This window comes from Bubalus bubalis, chromosome 1 (genome assembly GCF_019923935.1).
Source record: "Bubalus bubalis isolate 160015118507 breed Murrah chromosome 1, NDDB_SH_1, whole genome shotgun sequence".
In the NCBI taxonomy this organism is placed as follows: Eukaryota; Metazoa; Chordata; class Mammalia; order Artiodactyla; family Bovidae; genus Bubalus; species Bubalus bubalis.
Genome location: NC_059157.1, coordinates 101,758,100 through 101,783,816, shown reverse-complemented (window position 1 = coordinate 101,783,816; position 25,717 = coordinate 101,758,100). Strand labels below are relative to the sequence as shown.

The window sequence follows — 25,717 nt, the reverse complement described above, 5'->3', positions numbered from 1 at the left end:
CCATTTCTGAGTGTGTCCACTCTGCACAGGCCTAGCAGGGCTCTTAGGACCACCCTCATGGACAGCAGTGGCCATGTGTGTCCCACAAGGGTAGTGGGGTCAATTCTAGAGCTTCCTCAGAGTTTGACTCAGCCATTAGCTGGTTCACTCAGCTAATGAGGAGGTCCTTGCTTCTCAAAATGTGCTCCATAGTAACTTTTAGGATCTTATTAGAAATGCAGACTCTCAGGCCCCTCCCAATCCCTCAACTTACTGAATCAAAATCTGCTTTTTAAGAAGATCATTAGGTGATCTGTATGTATACTAAAGTCCTTTCTTGATATACTCAACATTCCTGGGATCAGTCACAGGTATGTGGGAAACCATGAAACCAGAGAATTTGGCTGGCATATGTCACCTTCATATTCACTAGTCCTCTCATCCCACTATTGAGCTATCCCTTTTGAATCTTCTTCCCACATCCTCAAACACATATGGACACTCTCCCTTACACACAGTGAACCACTCATCAATCCTTAACTCTCTTGTATCCCAAAGGTCTGGATCTCAGCTGTTACAGTTGGAAATCAATTTAATCAACAAATCTCTGTTGAGGCTGATGATAGCCAGAATATTACCCACCCTGGGGAGGTATCTGCACTTAACTTTTGAATTGAAACAATATAAGATAGTCCCTTTACTGCCCCAAAACAAAATAACTCCTTGCATATGTCAAAACATTGATTCTGCAGCACTACAATATTAGACATTCTCATAGACTAGGTTGACATGTTAGAATATTTTTATAAAGAGTCTTTTTTTTTTAAACTACTGTTGAATCATGACAATTCTTTAGGCCTTAGTACCTAAATAGCTCCCTGACAAGTCACCTTCACTTTGATCCTCTCCCTTTCCTGAATTTTCTAGAGTAAGAATCACTGAGCAGTTGAATGTCCTGGAAGATAGGGGTAGGTGGGGAAGGAAGCATCTCAGAGGGCTGTTACCTTTTAGCCTTCCAACATTATTACTCTTTTCTGGGAACAAAAGAGAGCAAAATCTCCTCCCCTTCTCTCCCTAAATCTCCTTTCTGTTATATAATAGTCTCAGAATTTCTCTATTTTAGCACTGAGAGACAGATTTATCTCCTGCGTTTTCATTTCAATATCTGTCTACAATAATAGTCTGACTCTTCCGCAAGGCAATGATCCTTGCGCAAGGCATCAGAACTTTCTCCAGAGTTTGTGAAGCATCCAGCAGTACTACTGCAGGAAGAAAGCATGTTTGCAAGTAAATGTTTAAGGACTTACAACAAATGGGAAAATATGATATTGCAATGACAGTGCTGTGTGGAGCCTCAACTGTATCTTCTAAATCATTCATGAAGCTAGATATCAGAACATGAGCAGAATACAAGCTATAATTTTGGGAAATTGAACTGTTAAAGATTGATTATCTTTAATATTTGATTGTAAAGGATGAAAACTCATTTGACAATTTAAAATTAACCATCTGCTCAGAGCCTAAAATTATACTAGAGCAGGGCTATCCTGTAACATTGAAATTATGGTGTGCTTTGAGTACCAGAATCAGTGCTCTTCCTTATTACCTTAAAAATATTCACTATTTTCTGATATTAAAGTCAAATACAGTTCAAGAGAATGAGAAGGCAAGCTTGGAAGAAAATGTTTGCAAAAGACACATCTGATAAAGAACCGTTATCAAAATATTCAAAGAATTCTTACATTTCAACAATAAGAAAACAGATAACCTGATTTAAAAATGGGCCAGAGACAGACATCTCACCACAGAAAATATACATTTGGCAAATAAGCACATGAAAACGTACTCCACATCATATATCATCAGAAAATGCAAATTGAAACAAAACTGAAATATTGCTACACCTGTTAGAATGGCTGAAATTTAGAATACTGACAATACAAAATGCTGGCTGGGATGTAGAGCAATAGTAACTCTCCTTCATTGCTGGTTGGTGGGTATGCAAAATGATATAGTCAGTTTCAAAGACAATTTGTTGAGTTCTTATAAATCTAAACATACTCTTACAATACAATCTAGCAATTGTGCCCTTTGGTATTTACTCAAAGGATTTGCAAACACATGACCCACACAAACCTGCACATGAATGTTTATTGGAGCTTTACTTTTTAAAAACTTTTATTGGAGTATAGTTGATTTATAATGTGTGTTAGTTTCAGGTGTATAGTAAAGTGAATGGCCTATATGGGAAAAGAATATAAATGCTTTATTTTTAATTGCCCAAACTCAGAAGCAAACAAGGTGTCCTTCAGTAGATGAATGGATATATAAACTGTGGTATACTTATTGAAAGGAATACTATTCAGTGCTAAAAAAAAACCTATCAAGCCATGGAAAGACATGGAGGAATCCTAAATGCATACGATTAAGTGAAAGGAGTCTATATTAGGACAGTGAAAACTTAGGGCTCTATGACACTATAATGAGGAGTACATCATTTGTCCAAATCCGTAGTATGCACATCACCGAGAGGAAGCCCTAGAGTAAACTAAGGCCTTTGGGCAATTGTTTTGTGTTGGTGTAGGTTCATCAGTGGTGACAAAGGCACCATTGTGGTGGGTGATGTGGATAACGAGGGAGAAGATGCACATGTGGGAAAGGGGCATATGGGAAATCACTGTACCTTCCTCTTAATTTTGCTGTGAAGTTAAGATTGCTCTAAAAAATAGCCTTTAAACAATAACAAAAAACCAAAAGACAGTCTTAACATCATAAAATATTTTTCAAATGTGATGCTTCCCTGGTGGCTCAGTGGTAAAGAATCTGCCTGCCAATGCAGAAGATGTGGTTTCAATCCCTGGATCAGGAAGATCCCATGGAGAAGGAAATGGCAACCCACTCCAGTATTCTTGTCTGGGAAATCCCATGGACAGAGAAGCCTGGTGAGCTATAATCCATGGGGTTGCAAAGAGTCAGACACAACTGAGCGACTAAACAAGAACAACAAAATCTGTCTATGATGATTTAGGATTCTGCCAAAGCTACTGGGAAATCTATGTGAGAACGATCTACCTTTACCCTCTTCCAAGACTGTAGCCCTAACCTTGTACAGTGTTCTGGAAAGGAGGAGCACTTGTTTCTGAGGGAATTAGGTCACGTTGAGTATGGATATTTCATGACCATTCCTGAATAATTAATTCAAAGTTCACAGAATAAGGTGAATGGGCAGGGATGCAGCGACGATGCTACTGTCCTGGTGTCTGAATGGCACCTGTTTCTGCAGGGTGGGGATGCACTCACAGAGCCACATGCCCATCCAAGGCTCACAGGAACCAACCACTGGCATTGGTGTCAGGGCTGGGAAGGACCCAGTATGCAGACTGTAGCTTTGAAACAAAGGGAACATTTTCCCTCATAAATTATTCTGGTTTTTATAAGTTATAGACTATAATATCTCTGAAAATAGGAAGGTGGTAAAAGATGTCAGTGATTCTGCAGAGTTGTAATAATGACTTGCAAAATTAAGTTTTATAGGTGTTACTTTGTTGTTACATAAGAACAGTTGACAGTTGTCACTTCATACTTCAGTTTTTTATGGGCAATCTGTTGTCACTATATTTGTTAAGACATTTGTTCACACCTTTTTTGTAGTAAATCTTTATTATTTGATCCAGTTCAGAGTAATGTATTCTGGTTAATCAAATGTTGCAATAAGTAGAATGATCTCACATATCAACTTTGAAGTCATAAAAATCCTCTGTGTGAGATTCTGTGCTTCAAATCTAGGTATACTAAAATCCTGATATGGTATACATGGCTTTTCCAGGCTTCCTTGGTGGTAGGGTGGTAAAGAATCTGCCTATCAATGCAGGAGACATAAGGGGCATGGGTTCGATCCCTGGGTTGGGAAGATCCTCTGGAGGAGGAAATGGCAACCTGCTCCAGTATTCTTCCCTGTAAAATTCTGTGGACAGAGGAGCCTGGTGAGCTACAGTCCATGAGGTAGCAAAGAGCCGGGCATGACTAAACAAACACACATACACAACATGACTTATCCATTCCTAAGAATTAGAATGAAATATGCTATATATAAATGAATGCTTTTATAGACTCAGAAGTAATTTTAGGATTTTAAAAACTCTCTTGATTATCAATATATCAGTGTTAAATTTCATTATATGGTAGACTAACAAAAATGCTAGTTAATTGAGTTATTATTAATTGAATCTGAACAAAAAGTTCACTGTATTCACCAGAAATTCTTGGAAACAGGAATTAGGTACTTTTTATTTGAAGAAATTCTTTTCAGTAGAGTCCCTTTAGTCAAAAAAAGTTTGATACTTTGAAATCGAATAATTTTGAGTAGTGTAGAGAGAGTTTTCAGAGATTAAAATATCATGGAAACAATCAGTATTCTATTTGTTTTAGTTAGAAATGTTCTGAACTTATGGCAGTCTTGGCCACCCGCTTGTTGACCTCATTAAATAGATAACTCACCCAAGAAAAATGTGATCTTTTCAGATGAGCTATTCCACACTTTGTGTCCAGGGGCCGGAGACAGAGCCATACACCAGATGGTCAGGTTGTTTGAGTGGGCTGGTTTATTATCATATACACTTGTCAAAACAGACTTCAGTTCCCAAAATCCATCTTTGTTTTTTCTTTTTTCACTAGTGGTATACATTTCTACAAGACAGATAAGAACAAGGTTCGTCACCAACATTTCCCATATGAGCTGTAAAATGATGCCAGGGCATGGCTGGAGACAGTTCAGCTTACAGTGGTGTAGTCTAAAGGTGGTCAAACTGAAGCTCTTGTCCATTTGTCTGGCAGGCCTGAAATTAAACTGAACTGTTTTGTTCAAGCTCCTACATGGCATTGATCGGTGGTCAAGGTATGGAATGTATTGGTTAAAGGTGTTGCTTTATTTATAACCAGCGGTCTAGTGGGTCTGGAGGCAAGTTTTCCCAGCTCATCAGCATTGCTGATAACTGTGAGACTGATAATTTGTCCCTGGCCTGAGTGAGATCCTGGGAGGTCTCTTCTGTGGAGAGTGAGTAGTAGCAAGAATATACCCAAGTGGCCAGAAAAATATAAAACAACCTCAGCTGAGACTCCATTTTGGGTCCTCCACTTTGAGGTGCTGTGAATGTGTACATGGGACGGATGGTGGCTCAGATGGTAAAGAATGTGCCTGCAATGCAAGAGACCTGGGTTCAATCTCTAGGTCGGAAAGATCCCCTGGAGAAGGGAATGGCCCCCATTCCAGTATTCTTGCCTGGAGAATTCCATGGACAGAGGAACCTGGCCAGCAATGATCCATAGTGTCCCAAAGAGTCAGACATGACCAAAAGACTAACACTTTCACTTCACTTTCAAATGTGTACATGAGATCCATATCCTTACTTTAAGGATATTGTTGCTAGATTATATCCTTTTCCTGAAATAAGCTGTTATTTATTTATAACACTATCATTTGGGGTCCTGTGAGTCTTCTTTAGAAATAGAATCCTGTTTAACCGCTGCTGTTGGTACCACCTCCAAATAGCATACATGGCAGCAGGACATGAATGTAGAACTCTGTCCCTGTAGCTCAGAACTTTTGTTTCACAGCTTCTTGACACTGAAGGTTCTAAATGCTAATTCTAAAGTTAGCACTTGCCAAAGTAATAACTACATGCAGTTGTGTGCTGGTAAAATTCTGGTCACAGTGCCTGGCCTCATGGTTGTAAGGATAATGACCCTTCTAACATGTCTATGATGAACAAATCTATAATGACCCTTAACAGATATTTGCAGGATTGCATCCCGTCATTATTGTGGGTGAATTGTTTTTAAAGTGATCCAGTAACAAAACCAGTAATTCAACATGAGTCAAGTGGATCAATAAAATCATTCATCAACAAAGACTTAAAACTTTATCAATTAAAGATAATGCAGCAAGAAATATGTGACTGCTACTGCTGAAAATATATTGAGCTTTGAGGAAAAATGACTCTGGAGAAAGGAGAAGGGCCATTGTCCCAGGCAGGAGATGGCCCAGATTGTTCTGGCAGTGTCTATCATGTTTACCATGAAAACATGGCTTTGTACATTCTCACTTTAGCTTGTCTCCATGTGTGTTCTGCTCCAGGAACTTTTAATCCTCCTGATGAACCTGTTCCTTGTCATGGAGCCAACTTATTTACATATACTTCCTTCAGTCCTCCACCCCCACCCTACCCAGATCCTTGCAAGGAAAAATAGAAATTATTTGTTTGTTGATTTAAGGTAGTGATGCTAAGTTAATTGGAACTAAATGACATGATTAATACATGTACATTGGATTAAACTTGCTTGCTCTCATAGAAGAAATCTGCATTTACGAACAGTTAAATAATAACAGTACTGTTCATATGTGAATGGACCAAGTCAACTGCATTTCTTGTATTCTGGGAAATACCTCCCTGCTCCTTGGAGGAGCCAGATGAGGTGTCAGAAGATGGCATTTGGTAGACAAGATGATGTTTTTCTTGGAATAAGAATTGTTCTTAAATGTCAAGATCGACCTGGGTAGTGGCAACTTCTATTTGTTTTCTGTCTTTCTTTGCCAAACCCACTTCCATTGACTGATTTCCTTACCTTCTCTTTCACCTTGAGGGAAGCTCCTCTGTATAAACCAGGTGAGGTTTGCTGTGGGAAATACATTCCTCAGTGAGCAGGTAAAAATTCTCTAGGGTTAGAGACAGAATATGGAAAGAATTATTTGCCAATTCAGAAGAAACTGGTGCCACATACATCTCCACCGGGCCTCAGATGAGGCAAATTGGCACAAAATTACTTTTTCCATTTTTATTACTTTATTTATTTATTTATTGGTGGAACTCCCTGGGCCAGGGATTGAAGCTGCACCCCCTGCAGTTAAAGCGTAAAGTTTTAACCACTGGACCATCAGGGAAGTCCTTTCCACTTTTAACAAGGCAGTGTTTACCTTTAAGAGGTTGCTTAAAATGTGAACTATTGCCTATTTAAGGCAATCGCCTATAGATATGTTACAAATTAACAGCTAGAATTCAAGGTCAATTTAAGAAGAATCTAGAACTATACTAATGTTGCAAATCTGGATTCTGAGTTCTGGAAAAGGAAGATTACATCTCTATATAGGCAGAATAAAATAGCATAAATGGAAACCAAAGAATAGGAAGAGGTTATAACAGGCAGAGGCCAGGGAAGCATATTCTGTCAGACCAAAAGCTAAAAGAGACCCAGACTTTTGTTGTTTTTGTTCCTCAAATAATGTAAAGTACTGTTTGTAGCAACAACTGCAGAAACCATTTAATATAAATATTTCACTTTTGACTTGTAAAGAGTTTACCTAATTAATTTTTTATCATCTTAACAATCCTATAGGCTAGGTAGGACCCACTTTATTACTGCCATTTGACTGATGGGGAAGTCAGGGCACAGAATCACCGAATGGTTAAAGGAAGTGGAATGTAGTTGATGGTAAAACTGGAGGTGTTACCTTAATCTCAGTAAAAGATATTTCCTGGTAAGACATGTTGCATTAAAATAAGAAACAAGTAGAAGAGGAGATAGCTTATGTTACAAAACCAGGGAGCTAGCTTATGTTACAAAAGCAGTAGGGTTAGTTTATTATTATTATTTTTTCTCCCAACACTGTGTTTGTTTTTGTGAGATGATGGTTTCTTCAAGAGCCTGGTGAAAATATGCGGTAAGGTATTATCTGATCTTCATTATTTTATCTGAGACACTAGAAAATTATAATCCTTTTTATAGTTTTGTTTTCTTGTCAAGAGATATGTGTATTTTATATGTGGCCAGCCCTAAGTTTTAATTCTCAGATATTTTTCACAATTGATTAATATGCTAATTAGTAAAGAACTGTTACCTATATGTAATGCTTGGTGTGCCAATTTCCCTGCAGACGAGTTATGCCCAAAAAGTCTGGTTTTGAGCAGAGCTGAGAAACCAAATCTAAGATTAATACTAAGTCCCATCTCTCTGGTGAGATCTCACCAAGGTGCAAATGAACATCCCTCACAACATCACTGTAAAACCCCCAAGGAAATACTGAGACTTTCAGAGGAGGTTATTTGTTGTATCCAAAACGGTAGATAGCAAACACTAAAGCCCCAGATTTCCCACCCATTCAGCGCTTAATGGGGATGCAGGCAAGTGACAGGAATTCAGATCCATGAAATTCTGTCTCTTTCTGTCTTAAAAGCAAAAGTAGGTTTCCTGAAATATATTCTTATTAAGTAAAGGAAAGAGAATTCAGTTTATTTAATCCAACAAAATGCCAAAGACTGATTTTATCTAGGTGATTTGTGTAGGATCTATAGTGAAAAAAAATGTTTTAAAAATGTGTAAAGGTTTGTATTAATGTCAATACCTTTAGTCCCTCTCATGATTCATTTTCTTTATGCTCATCTAATCTACCAAAAGATGATGATATGGTAATATCAGCAATGAGTAGGAGTTCCATTACTTTATAAAGGCAACCGGCTCATTGAAGAAATCTCTTGTTAACTCAATAAAATATTAGAAAGATTTCATGCCTGTAAATTTTCTAAGTTCAGATTTCATGGAATGATTCAGGTTTCAAATATTCTATACCATCTCCAGACAGTGTTCTAAGATTTTTCTTAGGAATATGGTTCTTGTCCTGAAACTCCTCTGGTCTCTAAAATTGAAAAACTTCAGACTAAACTAGTTCAAACTGAAGTCAAACATGTTATGAAATGTCAAGCATATGTGATTTTGCTGAGCAAGCCAAGTTGTATTTCTTTGTTAACTTTCAAAGGATTAAGAAGAAAAACATGTCAGATTTGAAAAAAATATGAAATAAATACGAACAAGAGTTTATGTACATATGCATACAAACACGTACACACACACACACACACACACACACACCTTTCTCTGCTGAGAAGTCAAAAATCATTCACTCAGTGTGAGTCTGTTTATGAAGTATTCATGAAACAAGCAAATTATTGGTTTCTCCAGCACATTATTCTAAGTACATATGGTATAAGTGAGTAATACCACAAAGAATTCTGTAGAAAGTGCCAAAAAGCATTTGGAGAGTTCTGTGGGAGTGCAGAGAAGGATGAAATCTGGGAACAACTTGGCACAATTATATTTTATGGACAAGGAAGAGTCAGGCCTGGAACCAACAGGTGGAAAGTAGTGGGAAATTCACAAAAGATGGGCAATGGATTGGTTCATGGACTTGGGTGTGAGTTGGGGATGTTGGAAGCAGAGGCTGGAGCAAGATGAGATTGACAAGTCAGGAAAAATAAATCCAAATCTGGCTGTAACACTGATCATTCCCTTATTTCCACAGATGAAATACTGAAATGGTGACCATTTGTAAATGATCCCATATTCAGTTTGGTTAAGTTTGGACAGGACCATTTCCAAAGGACTTTTCACAGAATCAGTTTGAAAATATTTAGCTTATTAGTCTAGAAAGAAAAATCCTTAAAATAAATTCCCCTATTTGTTTACCAACTCTTCATTTCTATTTGGAGTCTCTCCAGGCCCCACACATTTACTTTTCACTTGAAATTTAACTTTTAGTCTCTACATGTTTTCTATTCTACCATTTCTGTATTTTCTTCCTGTAACTCAAGGTTTTTCCTCCCATGGATATCTTTAAAATGTGCTTGTCTCCTCTTAGTAGGTTTTCCTTCTAAAATCTATCTATCTGTAAATTTATATTTTTTTGCTTAAGTTGTGACTATCCCTTTATTTCATTTCAACTGAAAGTAGAAGCCAACAGATTTCAGCTTTTCCAATTCTAGTTACATAATATAATAGAAATCAATCCCAAATTTTCTATATTTCTTTAAATTGCAGAAGGGTCCTTTTATTTAATCTTCCCTTTTTGCAAGTTCTCTGACTTTTCTACTGACTTTATTTATAATACCAATAGTTTCCAACCAACAATGGAGACCACGGCCTGACAACTGGACAAAATATTTGAAATCACAGGTATCCTCAAGGCATGTGGTTTCTTTTTTTGCCCATTTTTCACCATTCCCGTGTCTTAAATCTTCTTTGCTTGAGATGAGAGGCCAGATGATCTAGTCTTCTGGAAACAACTAAGACTTGTAGGTGCTTGATTTATTGTTTTACTTCACAACATTTGCCAGGGACAACTTTTTTTGGTGGTGGAAGGAGAAGGAGAAAAGGTCTGCATTTATTGCAGAAAACCCCTACAGGTATGGCCACACCCATGTAGAAACAAGGCTTCTCTGGAAGTGGGAGGGAACAGGAAGTGGAGGTGCCCTCCTCCTGGTGGCAGCAGGCAGCTAACAACCTTCCAACGTGGCAGGAGCACTCCCTGCATCGGAACCCTCAGAGACCAGTCCTAAGCCTTGCTTGCCGGTAAGTACGTACCCACTTGGGGCTGGGTGGTACTTCCGAATTGCTCAGGGTGGCAAAGCTTGATGGATAAGGTTCTCAATCATTTTAAAAATGATCTAAGAGAGAGCAGTCAGGCTCTTTTTAAAATGTACCATAACTTTCCATGTGTTAATTTATCCTTAAAATGGGGGTCCCTACACCAAACATTTGGAGGAAGTTGCCATCAAGAAGATTTCATCCACTGTTGGCTTTGCAGGTGATGGTGCTGGGGAAGGTGGAGTGTGGTGAGCTGCTTGCTGAGGTCTCCCCGACACAACCAGGCTGTGGAGATGTGCTCCCCTGCTCTCTCCTCCAGGTATGCCAGCTCCTCCCACTGAAAACAGCTAAGCCTGCTGTTGGGAGTTCTTAGAATCCCAGCCCCCAAGGAACCTCTCTAGGGGCAAGCTGATTTTACACTGGGAACTGTATTTCCCAGACCCTGACAGGCTTTGTAGCTTCTGGACTGACTTCTGCATCTGTTCAGAGGAACAGCGAGTCTCTCCTACATTAGCATCAGTCTCTGTTCGCTTCTACCCACACTGAGGGAGATCCAGTGAGGCCCTCGCTCTGGCATCCTGGACAGCCTGAACCCTGAGGCTGCTCCTCCTGCCTCCAAAGTGCATCACACAGGTCTCCGGGAGCACCGAAGCAGTGGAAGCAGCCAGGAGAAGAATCAAGAGAATACCTGAAATTCTCAGTATTCAAAAACACCTGTGGTGCTGGTTGAGGTACTGAACACTGAGCTCACTGGAAAGCTTTGTATTAATAATTGCTTCTCTGAGTTATCCTGTCTTCTGGCCCAGCCAAGGAGGGATCAGCACGTATCCGGGTCATGGAGGGAAAGTACAGGCGAGCCCCAAAGGCCATTTTGCTTGGCTCTGACTCACCCTGACTCTCCAGTGAAGCAGAAAGGAGGAAACATCACACCACCCAGGTGTGGCCAGCCTTTGACCACTATTGCAAATCCCTGAGAGTCACTCAGTCCCTTCCCAAGTACACTTTTAGCTTTAGAGACTTCTGGCTCAAGGAAAGCTGTAAAGTGGAGACAGGATGAGGCGGGAAGAAGAGGAAGAGGACGGAAACAGGATGAAGGCAAAAGGGCGCTTGGAAGTGAAGGAGGAGGAGGAGATCAGTGAGGCGGGAGAACCTGCAGCCCCTTTTGCTGGTGCCACGCCCACCCCGATGCCCCACAACAAGGGGACTCGGTTTTCTGAGGCCTGGGAATATTTCCACTTGGCCCCTGCCCGTGCCGGGCACCACCCCAACCAATATGCCACCTGCCGCCTGTGTGGCAGGCAGGTGAGCCGGGGCCCTGGGGTTAATGTGGGCACCACAGCCCTATGGAAGCATCTGAAAAGCATGCACAAAGACGAGCTGGAGAAGAGTGGCCATGGTCAAGCTGGGCAGCGTCAGGACCCCAGGCCTCAAGGGTCGCAGCTCCCCACGGGTATTGAGGGAGACTGGGCCAGGCTCCTGGAGCAGATGGGGGCCCTGGCTTTATGGGCCAGCCAAAGAGAAAAGGAGCTTCTGAGGAGGGAGAGGGCGGTGGAATGGCGGGAGCGGGCAGTGGAGAGGAGAGAACGAGCCCTGGAGGAGGTGGAAAGGGCCATCCTAGAGATGAGGCGGAAGGTGAGGGCTGAGAAGGAGGCCTGCCAGAGAGAGAAAGACCAGTCTGGGGCAGCTCACCCCTTTCATTTTGTTTAAACGGGGGCTTGGGAGAAATTTATTCTGAAAACACTGACTTTAGACCCATAGCAAAAAAGTCCTTTTAGTTCCAGCTTAAATATACAGGAAAGGAGCTTGGTAGGATTTTGTTTTTAAGAGAAAGAATAGTATGGGTTATTCTCAGCATGTCTGAATTGGCCAAACGCTTATCTTAGCTAAGGTTCCTTAGAACAGTATTCACAAAAACTTTAAAATATACTAACCATGGGTCTGTGAGTTGTTTGGGGGCAGAATGTACTGGGCTGTCAGCCTCAATGAGTGGAAATAATGGGATTTATGCCTAGCACTTGGTTTTGGTGGAGCTGAAGGTTTTGATGGTTGAGACTGGATGGGTGGCTGGGATATGCCTATGTGGCCAGCTCATTCTGGAGACCCCACGATGAGCAGAGCTCAGGCTTCCTGGGACAAGGTGTTTGCACACGTTCTGGTATTGATTTAAGAACTGGATGTAAAGCTGGTTCTGTGGGACCCAGCAGTGGAAGAAAAAAAGAAATGTGGGCCTGAGATATCCAGACTCTTTCAATGTATATCTTTCTCCCATTATTGCAGTCTTATATTAAAGCTGTTTTATCAGAATAACCCATCTTAATCCTGTAAGTCCTTCCAGCAATCTAACAGATAAGTAATTAATGGATAATTAGCACATAGAATTAAAGACTTTCCAATTTACTTGAATTAAACATTAAGAATAGAGCATATAAAAATTTGTTCATATTTTAAAAACATAATTCAATTTCATATTAAGCTTTGTTAAAGGAGGAGTTTGTGAGGAGGAGGTGACAGAAACTCAGAAAGAAAAAGAAAAAGGTGGAGAGATGGGCTATATAAGGAGAAAGAACGAAGAGAGGCAGAAAACTGAAAAAGGGACAGAGAAGTAATGTGAAGATGAGAAAGACAGCTCCCCAGAGAAAGTTCACCATGGAAAGGTAAGAGACCTTGACTGTCTGGGAGAATGAAGGACAGAGAACATTTTCTTCACCTCTGAGGTCAGTTTTAATGAGTAAAGTTGCTTTTGTTTTGTATCCACAGACCACACGGATCACTCATTCATTCAAACAGTAGGTTTCAGATTATATGCCTCAGATTATTGGCATTACGTGCCAATGCTTTGTTCTCTAATTTTTTGAAAGCTGTTCATCTTTAAGTATTCAGAGATGCTTTGAAAAAAAGGAATCCAGTGGTCCATAAGGAGAGGTAAATTCCCTGGGCTGCTGAGAACATGTTTAAAATGTTAACACAGGATTTGAATAGGATCAACCTGGAAACCACTCTGGTCTTTGTGCTGGAGCTGATTTGTTTTGGATGATTCCTATTAAACCTTATTATTTACATATATTTAAAACTGGGTTGGGAGTGGGGAGGAGGGTATGGTGAGAGATGCAGAAGACAAGTAGACAAGTGGAGACTAAGCCAGTATCTCATCTTGTAGATAGCGTGAGTGCTTTCAGTCACTCATCTCCTTAAAGCAGACAAGATGTTGGTATAATAATGGCATCTTGCCTCATTCGGTCCTTACCTACGTGGTTCCTTTCTACTGCTTGTTCTTAGACTTGTCAGCAGCTCTAACAGCAATATCTTGTCTTCCTTGTGAGCTGTTTGTGGAAAAGACACAAGTCCAAACACCAGATGTGAAAAACGCACACTGTAGTGGAGTCTTGTAATTCCCTCTTTTTCTAGAAATGTGCCTGATATTAAAGCTTTCACTTCCCTTGTGGTTTCCCCCCAAAAAGTGTGTTGCCCCTTTGAGGACTGTCTCCACCTGTGGTGAAAGCTCAGGGCTCACTGCTGCAAATGATGGTGGCGGCTGGTGATCACCTGGCTGGAGATATGAACTCAGGAGCCTTATTATGCCACGAAGAGCTAGGAGGGAAAAAGAGGCTGCAATATCTAAAACACACACACACAAGGAATAGAGTTTAAGAAGGACAAGAAATCCGCAGAAACTCAAGTGTTGTAAAACCAAAATTAAATAAACATGAACAATCAAATTCTGTAAATAGCTAATGGAGCTCTCCTGCTAAACTCTGATGTTTGGTTTTAAGATTACAGTGTCTTTTTTCCATGAGTCTTATTATTTTAACCTCTCTTCCTTTTTCAGGCATTTTAATCCCATTTGCTTTTGCTTCCTGTTTCATGTGAAGTAGTTTTTTATTTGTTTGTTTTCTAGTTTTTTCCCTAAATTTTATAAAACATGATAGAGAGGGACAAGGAGAGGACCCCATGGAGATGGTCAAGTAAAAGCACAGGCAGCAAAAAGAGACCCATGTGGAAAGAGACATCGTGGAAAGACTGCCCTGTTGAGTAGTTTTCCTGTATCTCTCCTGTGTCTTCTTTTGCTGCATTATCAGAGTGGATATAGAGGGCTATGGGCTGTGTTGGCAGGCTTTTCAGCCCAGTATCTTTTGCTCTAGAGCAAAAATCTGCTACATGGGCGGGGGGTGGGGGTAGCTGTTGAAATTTAGGTTAAAGACTGCCTTTCTTTCCATGGAGCTGTGGCAGCAAGGCTGTGTGCCATGTTGGGGGCCCTGGCAAAGCCAAGCCCTTGAAAACATGCAAGAACACGACATCGATAGGGGATGTGACAATGTCACTGTCACTCTCTAGCATGTCCAAGCCTGAGAGGCTTCAGTGTTAGAATTATCAGGGGACTTTTCTCTTCTACAGGAAAACTAAATTAACCATACACTTCGTAACTTTAACTGGTGACACTGGAAGACACAGTTCAAATCCCTGTTGTTCTAACACAGGGCTCCTGGTGTAGTGAATGTGTAGCACCTAGTAAGGCATTCCATAGGTGCATGATAATTTCTAAGAGATGAAGGAATGGGGATAGGAAATTACCATTACTGAGCACTTGTGGTTGCCAGATGGTAGATACTTTGCATATGGTTCTCTCATTTGGTCCTTAGGTCACCATTGTGAGGTTGGAATCATTGTCCCTGTTCACTGATGAGGAACCTAAAAATCTGAGGTCTAAGGCCCAGAATTAATAGTGATGAAGGAGAATTCAGGCCAAGATCTATCAAATTCCACAATCTATATTCTGCCATTTCATTATTCCCCATTGTCTCTGAAAATCAGTCACACAGTAGATTTATGAATATACATACAGAGGAAGGAATAAGCGAAAGAGAGTGAGTGCATGATAAATAGTGGCAGGGAAAAAAGACATTTCTGAGACATTGACTCTGTGCTATTTACTCATTACTGTGGACAAACCTAATGTACCTAAGAACCCAACATAATATTTATTATGATCCTGGCTTTAGAAATGGGTTAGTTGAGACACATAGAGCTTAACTACTTGATGAGGGTATCTTGCTGGTAAAGTGGTCGAATCAGGATTTGACCTCATTTCTATTGGCCCCTGAAGCATGATCTCCTTGCTATGCAGTCCTGCCTGGGTATGGGCATGCTAAATTCTCATCCTAGTTCTGCCTTTTGTTAGTGGCTTAGCCGGTGGTTTAGACTCTCCAAACCCAGTTTCTCATCTGTGATTTGACAGATCTCTACCTATTTCAGAGGCTTAAAATATCACGTGGTAAAAGTATGTGAAAGGGCTTTGAAGAGTTTATATGCTATTAAAAATACAATGGGGATTATAAGAATATCAGAGTGAGAAATTACTAATGTTTGGCAAGGTCTTAAAAGATCCATGGACAAGCTGTGTCCTGCAGCTGATTATGTGGAGTTGTGAGAGATTATTCACTAATTCCTCAGGAAGGAACATTCTCTGGTTTTTCTAGTTAGTGCCTAGAGAAGTATGGGTACAGAAGAGAAAATCTGATGACACGTAAGACAAAGTACTTTTCTTAAAAACTGAAATTCTTAGATCCAATCTTGTGATTGAAAAGTTGGGAAAGGTGGTGTAGGAAATGAATTAGAACAATACATGGACTGAGTCCACATTACTTGTAAACATTGGCCCAAGAAACTACAGGAAAATCCTCACAAGAAACAAAAACACCTACCAAACATTATATCATGAGATTATGTCTTTTATTTAAACTACTGAAATGAAGTACACTAATAAACTTGAACATTAATTGTGGCAGAACCAAAAAATGGAAACCTTTTGTATGTACCCAGGATTACAATAACAATCTAAGAGACCCATCCATAAAATCAACAAAAGATACAAAGACTTGGATAATACACTCATCTAAAATCATACCACAGAGCCTGAGTTATGATTTGTATGCAGCTGTCAAATTAAATGACTGATATTCAGTGAAAATATGACAAGACATCATAAGTTATTTAATATTCTTGGGGCTAGAAGAAACTAGGAGTATAATTTTCTCTAATCCCATTTAATAGGACATGTTTGAAAATTAATGGAGAATATTCATTTTACTTGGGGTTTTGAAAAGTTTGAATGAAGTCATAATGTCACAAGACAGCTGAGTAACAACACATAATAGTCAATGAAAATGCTTATTAAGCACTCTATATCAAACAATGAACTAAGAACTTTTCACACATTATTTTGTTCCATTCTTAAAAACAACATGCTGCTAAGACTCTTCAGTTGTGTCCAACTCTTTGTGACCCTATGGACTGTAGCCCACCAGGTTCCTCTGACCATGGGATTCTCCAGGCAAGAATACTGGAGTGGGTTGCCATTCCCTTCTCCAGAGGACCTTCCTGACCCAGGGATCGAACCCATGTCTCTTGCATCTCCTGCATTAACAGTCAGGTTCTTTACCACTAATGCCACCTGGGAAGCCATCTTAAAAACAACAACAATATGCCAAAACTCTCCTCATCCCTTTCATATAGATGGGAAACCTGACTACAAAGATGTAATAATTAATTAGCACAAGGTCACAGCCAATAGGAGGAAGAGCTGAGAAGTGAGACCAGATCCCAAAGACTAGAGGCTGGGAACTACCTGCAAGAAATTAAAGTCAGATTCCAATTTCCTTTTCCTCCTTCCCTTCCTATATTGCCTAAAAATAGCCAGAATTCTGAAAAAGTTCAGATGGGCACATTTCCTCTTATCACTTAAAAATAAAAACACCGGGAAAGCTGATATAGGAAATGAATTAGAACAAACTAATGTCAGCTGAGCAAAACCTCCTTCTTACATCAGTATTCACACTGCTTTCCACCCTACTTTTCCTTCACTATCTACTTCAATTTTTAGTCAACAGAAATGTAAACAACTGAGACAATTTTTCCAGGAAATTTAAGGACTAAGGATCACAAGATCATACATTCTGACAGCCCTAAGGCAGAAAATAAGGATTCCTTTTTGGTTTCTAGAATCCAGTTCAGTTCAGTTCAGTTGATCAGTCATGTCCAACTCTTTGTGACCCCATGAACTGCAGCATGCCAGGCCTCCCTGTCTATTACCAACTCCTGGAGTTTACCCAAACTCATGTCCATTGAGTCAGTGATGCCATCCAACCATCTCATCCTCTGTCATCCCCTTCTCCTCCTGCCCTTAATCTTTCCCAGCATCAAGGTCTTTTCCAATGAGTCAGTTCTTTGCATCAGGTGGCCAAAGTATTGGAGTTTCAGCTTCAGCATCAGTCCTTCCAAAGAATATTCAAGACTGATTTCCTTTAGGATGGACTGGTTGGATGTCCTTGCAGTCCAAGGGACTCTCAAGAGTCTTCTCCAACACCACAGTTCAAAAGCATCAATTCTTCAGCACCCGCTTTCTTTACAGTCCAACTCTCACATCCATACATGACTACTGGAAAAGCCATAGTCTTGACTAGACGGACATCCCTTTGTTGGCCAAGTAATGTCTCTGCTTTTTAATATGCTGTCTAGGTTGGTCATAACTTTCCTTCCAAGGAGTAAGTGTCTTTTAATTTCATGGCTGCAACCACCATCTGCAGTGATTTTGGAGCCCCCCCCCCAAAATAAAGTCTGCCACCATTTCCACTGTTTCCCCATCTATTTGTCAGGAAGTGATGGGACCAGATGCCATGATCTTCATTTTCTGAATGTTGAGCTCCAACTTTTTCACTCTCCTCTTTCACTTTCATCAAGAGGCTCTCTAGTTCTTCTTCACTTTCTGCCATAAGGGTGGTGTCATCTACATATCTGAGGTTATTGATATTTCTCTCGGCAATCTTGATTCCAGCTTGTGCTTCTTCCAGCCCAGCATTTCTCATGATACTCTGCATATAAGTTAAATAAGCAGGGTGACAATATACAGCCTTGACCAATCAAATTAGCTTACCTTTATTCCTATCAGAGATTAATTGGATTAAGGTCCTTTGAGAAAACATTCTGAGCAATGAGGCAAATGAACACACCTTGACATATTATACTGTCAGTTTTCAAAGGCTTTAATGTGACTCACCTCTCCAATGACATCCATGGAGTTATTTTCCACAATCATGGGGATTTCCGGCTTAGCTTAAAGGCAAATAAAACAGTTAGTTAGTGGTCCTGAATGATACCCTGCCTGGTCACTAGTGTGTGTGTGTGTGTGTGTGTGCGCGCACGCACACACACGTGTGCACATGTGTGTGAAAAATTCATAACTCATCAGATATTTATTAATCTCCCACTGTGTTCCAGCAGTATATTAGATGCCAAGGAAACAAAGGTAGACACATCATATTCATTGAGAAATTTACATTTACATGGAAAATGCATGTACAAAAACTAGAAATTAGAATTGATATAAGAACTGTTTTTAGGGACATGTAGGATTTGAAGAAAGCTTTTAAGAGAAGCTTCTAACCCAATCTTGGGGAATAAGAGGATGCTTTTGGAAGAGGGGACATTTGATGCTTTAAAGATGATTATGGGTGAGTCAGGTGAAAAGGGCTTTCCCAGGTGGCTTAGTGGTAAAGAATCCACCTGTCAATGCAGGAGATGAGGGTTTGATCCCTGAGTCAGGAAGATTTCCTGGAGAAGGAAACGGCAATCCACTCCAGTATCCTTGCCTGGGAAATCCTACAGACAGAGAAACCTGGTAGGCTACAGTCTGTGGGGTTGTGAAATGGTTGGGCATGACTTAGCAACTAAACTACAACAAGAGGAGCAGGTGAAAGCAGGAATGTGAGGGAGGGGAGGAGACAGGCAGTGGGCAGAGAAAAGAGAGGAACACTCTATGTGCCCACAGGTCTAGAAATAAAGCATAAGTTAAGGCCCCTGAAGGAACTGGGAAAACACCTGGTTCTTATTTAGTTGCTTGGCATCATAAAAGATCAGGGACTATTTCACTGATTTTGTTGTTCTGCTAAACTGTAAGTTCCTAAAGCCAGAATGCTTTATTCATCTCTCCATCTATAGCATTGATAGTGCACAGCATAAAACAGACATTGAGAACATCATGCTGAACTGAAGTAGCCTCAAGATAAGTTGAGTATAACAGACATAGTCCTCTATGAACCAGTGGATAAAATATTAAGACCCTTGTCACGGCTACCATCAGTGTCTGCTACATCCACTTAGCTTCTGCTCCATCCATACAGCCTCTTGCTGGGCACACCTATGACTCTCTCCTGAAGATTTACTGGGGTTATGGACACAACTCAGTCCACAAACAGGGCAGACTGGAAGTCCCAGAGGGTTAATGGTGGTAGTAGGTGGGGAGTTGTGGATAATGCCCTGGCTTCCTAGCCTTTGTCGTGGATAACTCTGATGCGTGTTCTTCCATGATGTCCCAGTGGGAGTGAGCTCTAAGCCCATATCGCTAACTGGCTTGATTATGTACATTTTATTATCTTCCTTCCCTTCCTTGACATATTTTTCCCACTCCTATATTTCCTAGGATTATCTCTCTAATAAACTAATTCAAATCCTTGTCTCAAAGTTTTCTTTTAGGGGAACCCAAACCAAGATACAATAGTAAGGGAGGAGGCCTATTTCTGACCTCTTATTAGCAACAAATGCTGGTAGAATGAAGGGCCTGAAAGCAGGAACAAGTATACTAAAAGTTGCAGGGGTGATAGAGACAGATTATTCGGGGGGAATCAAGATTGTGGGAGAACAAACTTGTGATGGCAGGGGACTCCCCATAAGGAAAGTCAAGTCATAGGAGACTAGCGAGGGGGATCCAGGAAGTGGCAGAGGAGAAGCTTCCGGTTTATGGTTTGGTAGAGAACAAAGGTGTTCAGGAAGAAGAAATAAACTGGATGAAGGGCATGTAGAATGGCTCAGTGACACATATGAGTATTTATATCAAGGTTTTCGTGTTTTTATTTTTGGCTTATTCTATTTGAGGAATCACCTGGGGACGCAGAGTAGGTCCTGAATAAGATATGCAGTATAACTCTGTGCCAGGATCACTATGATATACACTTGGGTGACACCCCAAATAGATTAAAGACTGGATAAGACTGTCCAAACACAACCTATCTGGCTCATTTGCTAAAGGAGAAAATCAGAAAGCAGAAAAGTCTAGTTATTTGAACAAGTCAGCAGTGTCTTGTATTTTTAAGTATCCACTGAAAGGAGTTCAAAGAAGAAGCAAACAAAAATATAGAGGCAGAGAGATGTGGAGGGGCATAAGGATGAGATGGAAAAGAGTGAAAAGCATTCTAGACCAAGATGAAGATACTTTAATGCAGCAAAGAGATACAGGACATGGTTTAAATGTTGACAGGGCAATTAGATCGAGTTATGGGACAAAAATTCTTGGTCAAATGGGACACAGTTTGCCTAACACAGAATTATTTCTTTTCACATCCTGGATGACTGCCTCCATCGATTTGCCAATAGTGAGGCCAGATGAATCAGTCTCGTGTTTGGGCTAAGACAGTCACACCCCATAAATGAGAGAATGGTGTTATCAATCAAAGAGATGAACAGTCTTTCCAACTCATCACAGGACACTGTCCCATAGGGAACCTGATCACGGGGGCAATTGATCCTTTCCTAACCCATCCCAGAGGCGAGACAGAGAAAGACAGAGGTAAGGAAGGAGCAAGGGAAGGAAGGCAAGAGAAAGACAGTGCGAGTCAAAGAAAGACATAGGAAAAGCTATCGGCAAGAGACTTCAAACTAAATACATTTTGGCTGCAGCTATTTCCTTATTTATGAACTAAAGGGTTTTCATTTCCTTTAAAATACTGGATTATGTGATCTCTAGTAGTAATTCAATAAGATTCTAGATAAAAACAAAGATTTTTCACTTATCCTATCATTCGGTTAACTGAGAAAAAAATCTACCAGTCCCTGCTCTTAGGTTTTGTGAATTATTTTCTCTTTTACCTCATTTTCAAAAACAATGAATTGCTCATCCACATCACTGCTTTCCTCTTGGCCTTCATTTAAAAATGATGCTTTAATAAAAATTAAATTCAAAAAATAAAAATAACAGAAAAATGGTGTTTTGAGAAACAGTTCTTGGTCACAAAAATGAAAAATATCTAAAGCCAACAAGTTTCTATTCATTAATATTTCCTTGCATCACTGAACAAAACAGAATTTTCCCATTTCCCTTAAATTTGCAACCTGCAGAGTCTCGGCAGTCTGAGGCCACAGTGGATATTTCAGCTAAGCCCCACTCTCCTGCAAATGCAGGGTCAGAGGGCCAGCCCTGCAGGTTCCTTTGCTGGAGGAGCTGGACAGTCTCTCACCCTAGCTGGCCTTGGTGGGGGCGAGAGGACTCCTGCAGAGTTTCTTTGGAGCTGTGAGTGACACACACAGCTTTTCTCACTCTGGCCTTATTCCACCTTGCTCCAGCAAGCAACTAATACAACTAGAAAACTAAGCAATTAGATTTTGGCAGTTATAATGAAAGAGACTTCCCGTATTCTCAGGAGATGTTAAAACCATAAAGTAGTGGTCATATGGAAAACCATATGGTAGTGCTTGTAAGGTAGTGGTTAGTGGTCACCAGGAAACTGATGATCTATGGCAGCTGAATCATCATTCTTTAGCTTCCTTCCCTCGTCCCCACCCCCAACATGAATGACAAGTGTCAAGACAAAGAGAACTCGAGAATAGAGACTCTTGAGTGGCTGCTCTCTAGCTAACAGAGTGTTTCATCTTTGGTGGGGGAAGAATCTGGAGACAGTAACAGGAGCATGGCAGGGACTCCAGAGAACAGAAACTCTTACCAAAAACCTTGACTGTGGTGGAGCTCCTCAAGACTCTGTCAGGCCTGACTACAATGTGGCAAGAGAACTTCCGGCCATCATCATGGATTTGGACTGGAGAGAGGTAGAGCCCGTAGTCTGTACCTATCCGGACTCTGTCTTTAAATAACGCAGAATTGCTGATGGGGTGACCTCGAGTGGTAAGTGTTTCCTGAGTTCCATTATCCTCCTGATGAGACAAAATGGTTACCAGCTTTGAGCGCTCAATTGTGCCAGCTCTGGACTAGGCATTTCACACGGAGTAATCCAGTTGTACTTTGTGACAATGAAGATGATAAATGAAGAATTGAAATTAAGAGATATTGAGTATGTTACTAGAGAAAGTATCATTACACTCAACTTTCAATTTAAATATACTGTCATTCTCTCCTAACACGAATAGAAATTGCTGCTCTTCTGATTAAAACTTCTCCTTCATCACCTTCCATGAGCTGCCTATTGACAGTGGGATTTGGGGGAGGGTACAGCCCTGGGAATTAATGTCAGGTCATAATTCTCATTTCAATTTCTGAAATCATAATGCTAGGATATTTTCAGGGGGCTGTATCAGTTTTATTCATTAAATTTTCACTGAAGTGGATGATTACAATCATTCTTTCTTCCCAGTATTCCTTTAGAAAAGCTCTCACTTTAGCTCCACTTGGAATGAGGACTAGGATGAGGTAAAGAGAGACTCCTAAAATGCAAAGGTTAAGGAGGCACTCACTCTCAGGGTCTTATAAGTGCAGGAAGGGCACTGAAAGGGGGCGCCTCCTTAAATACTGTGCCCTTTGGCATCTTCTAGCCTCTGCTCTTATTTCTGTACCTGTGACCTTCAAAGAGGACACATAAAGATTAGGCTGTAAATGCTAATCTGAATTTGGAGATCAGAGTTTAACTGGAGTACTTGGTTCCTCTAGTCCATATTCTTTTATAGGTCTATGAAAAATGCTCCCATCATTCTTGCCTTACCCTGAATTTCATGGACAAGGTGTCACAGTGTTGGTCAGTGTCAGTACATGTGCTGACTAAGGGTCTAATGAGGAAGGGACTCTTGAGGGGCATAAATGTCGAGGAAGGTTATGACCTTATATTTATACTCCTTTATAACTCAGCATTTTCACCTGAGTGCTTTGAACACATTCTGATGCACAGCTTCTTCTCTGGAGATTCTAGTGCAGTTGTTTTGGGATAAACCTCATCCCAGGGCACTTTTTTAAAAAGGAGGTGGATGAATCTGGAGCCTATTATACAGAGTGAAGTAAGCCAGAAAGAAAAACACCAATACAGTATACTAACGCATATATATGGAATTTAGAAAGATGGTAACAATAACCCTGTATACGAGACAGCAAAAGAGACACTGATGTATAGAACAGTCTTTTGGACTCTGTGGGAGAGGGAGATGGTGGGATGATTTGGGAGAATGGCATTGAAACATGTATAATATCATATATGAAACGAGTCGCCAGTCCAGGTTCGATGCACCATACTGGATGCTTGGGGCTGGTGCACGGGGACGACCCAGAGGGATGGTACGGGGAGGGAGGAGGGAGGAGGGTTCAGGACGGGGAACACATGTATACCTGTGGTGGATTCATGTTGATATATGGCAAAACCAATACAATATTGTAAAGTTAAAAAATAAAATAAAAAAATAAAAAAAAATAAAATAAAAAAATAAAAAGGTCCTTGGAGAAGCCAGGGCTGAGAACCACTGGTCTAATGCCAAACAATAGATGAATCATTATTTGTAGGGGCTGGTGGAAAATGCAAGGAACTGAAAAGGTGAAAGCTGAACAGGGACGCATTAGATGGGAAAGAAGTCATGAAACAATGAAAACAAAGGTCTGTGACTTGGAATCTCTAGTTCAAAAAATTAGATTCTGTATAGAAGAAAGGAAGCTAGGTGAGAGAGAGAATTCAAGTATGAGCTGGGGGCAGAACAGGAAGTGTAAACAGGAAGACAGACTTCTTTTATGGTTTGTATAGGTATTTCCAGAATACACTTAGTAGAAACTCTTACATAAGGCACCATTTTTCTTGGTAACAGCTTTACCTGCAAATAGACAGATAGTACTGCCTGCAGAGAATCACAGAATTACTCCTGAAGCAAAGTACATACCCACATAAAGATGGACCTAATACTTTGGGTTGCTGTATTCCTAACAAGAAAGAGTACAGAAAATTAAAGGGAGACAGGGGCCTCCGATTATGTTCTGGAGAAGGAGCTCCAAAAGGGGCCCTAACTATTGGGTGGTGACAGCAGAAGAAACAGGAAGGCGTTTCACTCAGCCTCTGTGATCTGGAGGCCAGTACATAAATCCCCTATATATGAACATTTGTGCTGTGAACTTTCAAAGATGGGAACATGTGTTTGCATGTTTAATCATGTAAATTAGTTCACGTGTCTGGTGTACATTGTCATGTGCATGCATTCTCTACAAGGGGTAGTGCTTTTGTGCACTTACTTTGTGTAACTTACTAGTGAAGACCTGATGGAACTGGAGGCCCAAAGAGAGAACAAAGAGAGACCAGAGGAAGAAGAAGAAACCAAAGAGCCAAAGAGATTCATGACATGGGACACAGCAAGGGGACGTTCTTTATTTGAGGTGGCACTGTTAGCTTTTGAGGCACAGGACCCAAAGGTAGAACAGTATGCAAAGGCTGCAGCGGTCATTTAGAATGCAATCCAGGGCTATCGTGTCATCTATGATCAGGAAAAAAAGAGCTGCTACCCAGACATCACTGGATCATTTTTTCAAGAGGGTACATAGAATTGAATCCAGCCAAGAATGAGAAACTGTACCATCGTCAAGCGTGAGTGAAACTGCAGCTTTCTCTCCATCTCCTATTGCTGACAATCCTTCAGGTCTGTCATCTCCCCCCTCTACTCCCTTCTCCAGTCAGTAACTCTTCTTGGCTGTTCACTTGATGCCAGCCCCTGTGTGCCAGCTGTTGCATTGTACTGCTGCACTTATCAAGGTGCTGTCCTGTAAGATTGAAATTTTTTTTTTTTTTAATGTGTGTGAAAAGTTACAGTACGGTACTGTATAGTTGATTGTGTTAGTTGGGTACCTAGGTTAACTTTGCTGGACTCACAAATTGGACTTAACGAAAACACTCTCAGAATGGAACTTGTTCATATGTAGGGAACTTACTATAATTAAGGAAGCAGGCTCTCTCTGCAGGTCCTTCAGTACAAGCTATTTCACGGTTCTTGTTTTATGCAAGGGACTGTTTTTGTGAGAACCAGAAGTTCAAAATGCTTGATCTTTTAGTAAATGCCTTGCCATTTGGAAAGTTTCCAACTGTCACTTTGTTGTGGGAAGATACGTGGTCAGAGGCTGAGGTTGGAGACTGGTGAGAATACGGCTTTTTACTTATTGTGTATCTGGGAGTGACTGGCCGAAGTAGTTTAACTGATGGAGAAAAGATATTTTTTAAAGAAATCAGGCTTAGTTTTTTTTGCTTGTTTTTCGGGAGTTCGACTGTTATAGAGGAAGGATTTGTCCCTTCATTGGGAAAGATGGATTTGGTTGCAA

At 40.5% G+C, this 25,717-nt stretch overlaps 2 protein-coding genes across 7 annotated transcripts in view; one reads left to right on the top strand and one right to left on the bottom strand.

The window, feature by feature from the left end:
* The window catches only part of CD96 (CD96 molecule), a 100,201-nt gene that overhangs the window by 48,296 nt on the left and 26,188 nt on the right, over nucleotides 1-25,717 (bottom strand). For all 5 annotated transcript variants that reach the window (XM_006073963.4, XM_006073964.4, XM_045165459.1 and 2 more), the window contains exons 4-7: nucleotides 22,155-22,362; nucleotides 18,440-18,495; nucleotides 6,601-6,691; nucleotides 4,477-4,665 (exon numbers count right to left, since the gene is read on the bottom strand). In XM_006073963.4, coding sequence (XP_006074025.3) covers nucleotides 4,477-4,665; nucleotides 6,601-6,691; nucleotides 18,440-18,495; nucleotides 22,155-22,362 — 544 coding nt within the window. The remainder of the gene's footprint in view (nucleotides 1-4,476; nucleotides 4,666-6,600; nucleotides 6,692-18,439; nucleotides 18,496-22,154; nucleotides 22,363-25,717) is intronic.
* On the top strand, nucleotides 10,179-14,371 carry ZBED2 (zinc finger BED-type containing 2). 2 transcript variants are annotated; one of them, XR_006550586.2, is made up of 3 exons: nucleotides 10,179-10,374; nucleotides 10,610-10,708; nucleotides 12,863-14,371. XR_006550586.2 is itself a non-coding variant. In XM_006073962.4 (2 exons), the coding sequence occupies exon 2, from the start codon at nucleotides 11,443-11,445 to the stop codon at nucleotides 12,094-12,096; it is 654 nt and encodes a 217-aa protein (XP_006074024.1). In that variant the 5' UTR covers nucleotides 10,179-10,374; nucleotides 10,610-11,442; the 3' UTR covers nucleotides 12,097-12,829. The 2 variants fall into 2 exon arrangements, 1 of the variants encoding a protein (XP_006074024.1); XM_006073962.4 differs by lacking the exon at nucleotides 12,863-14,371 and having other exon boundaries at nucleotides 10,610-12,829.

What these genes read in the sequence shown, in the direction of transcription:
- ZBED2 (XM_006073962.4), top strand. Translation starts at nt 11,443, where the DNA reads ATGAGGCGGGAAGAAGAGGAAGAGGACGGAAACAGGATGAAGGCAAAA.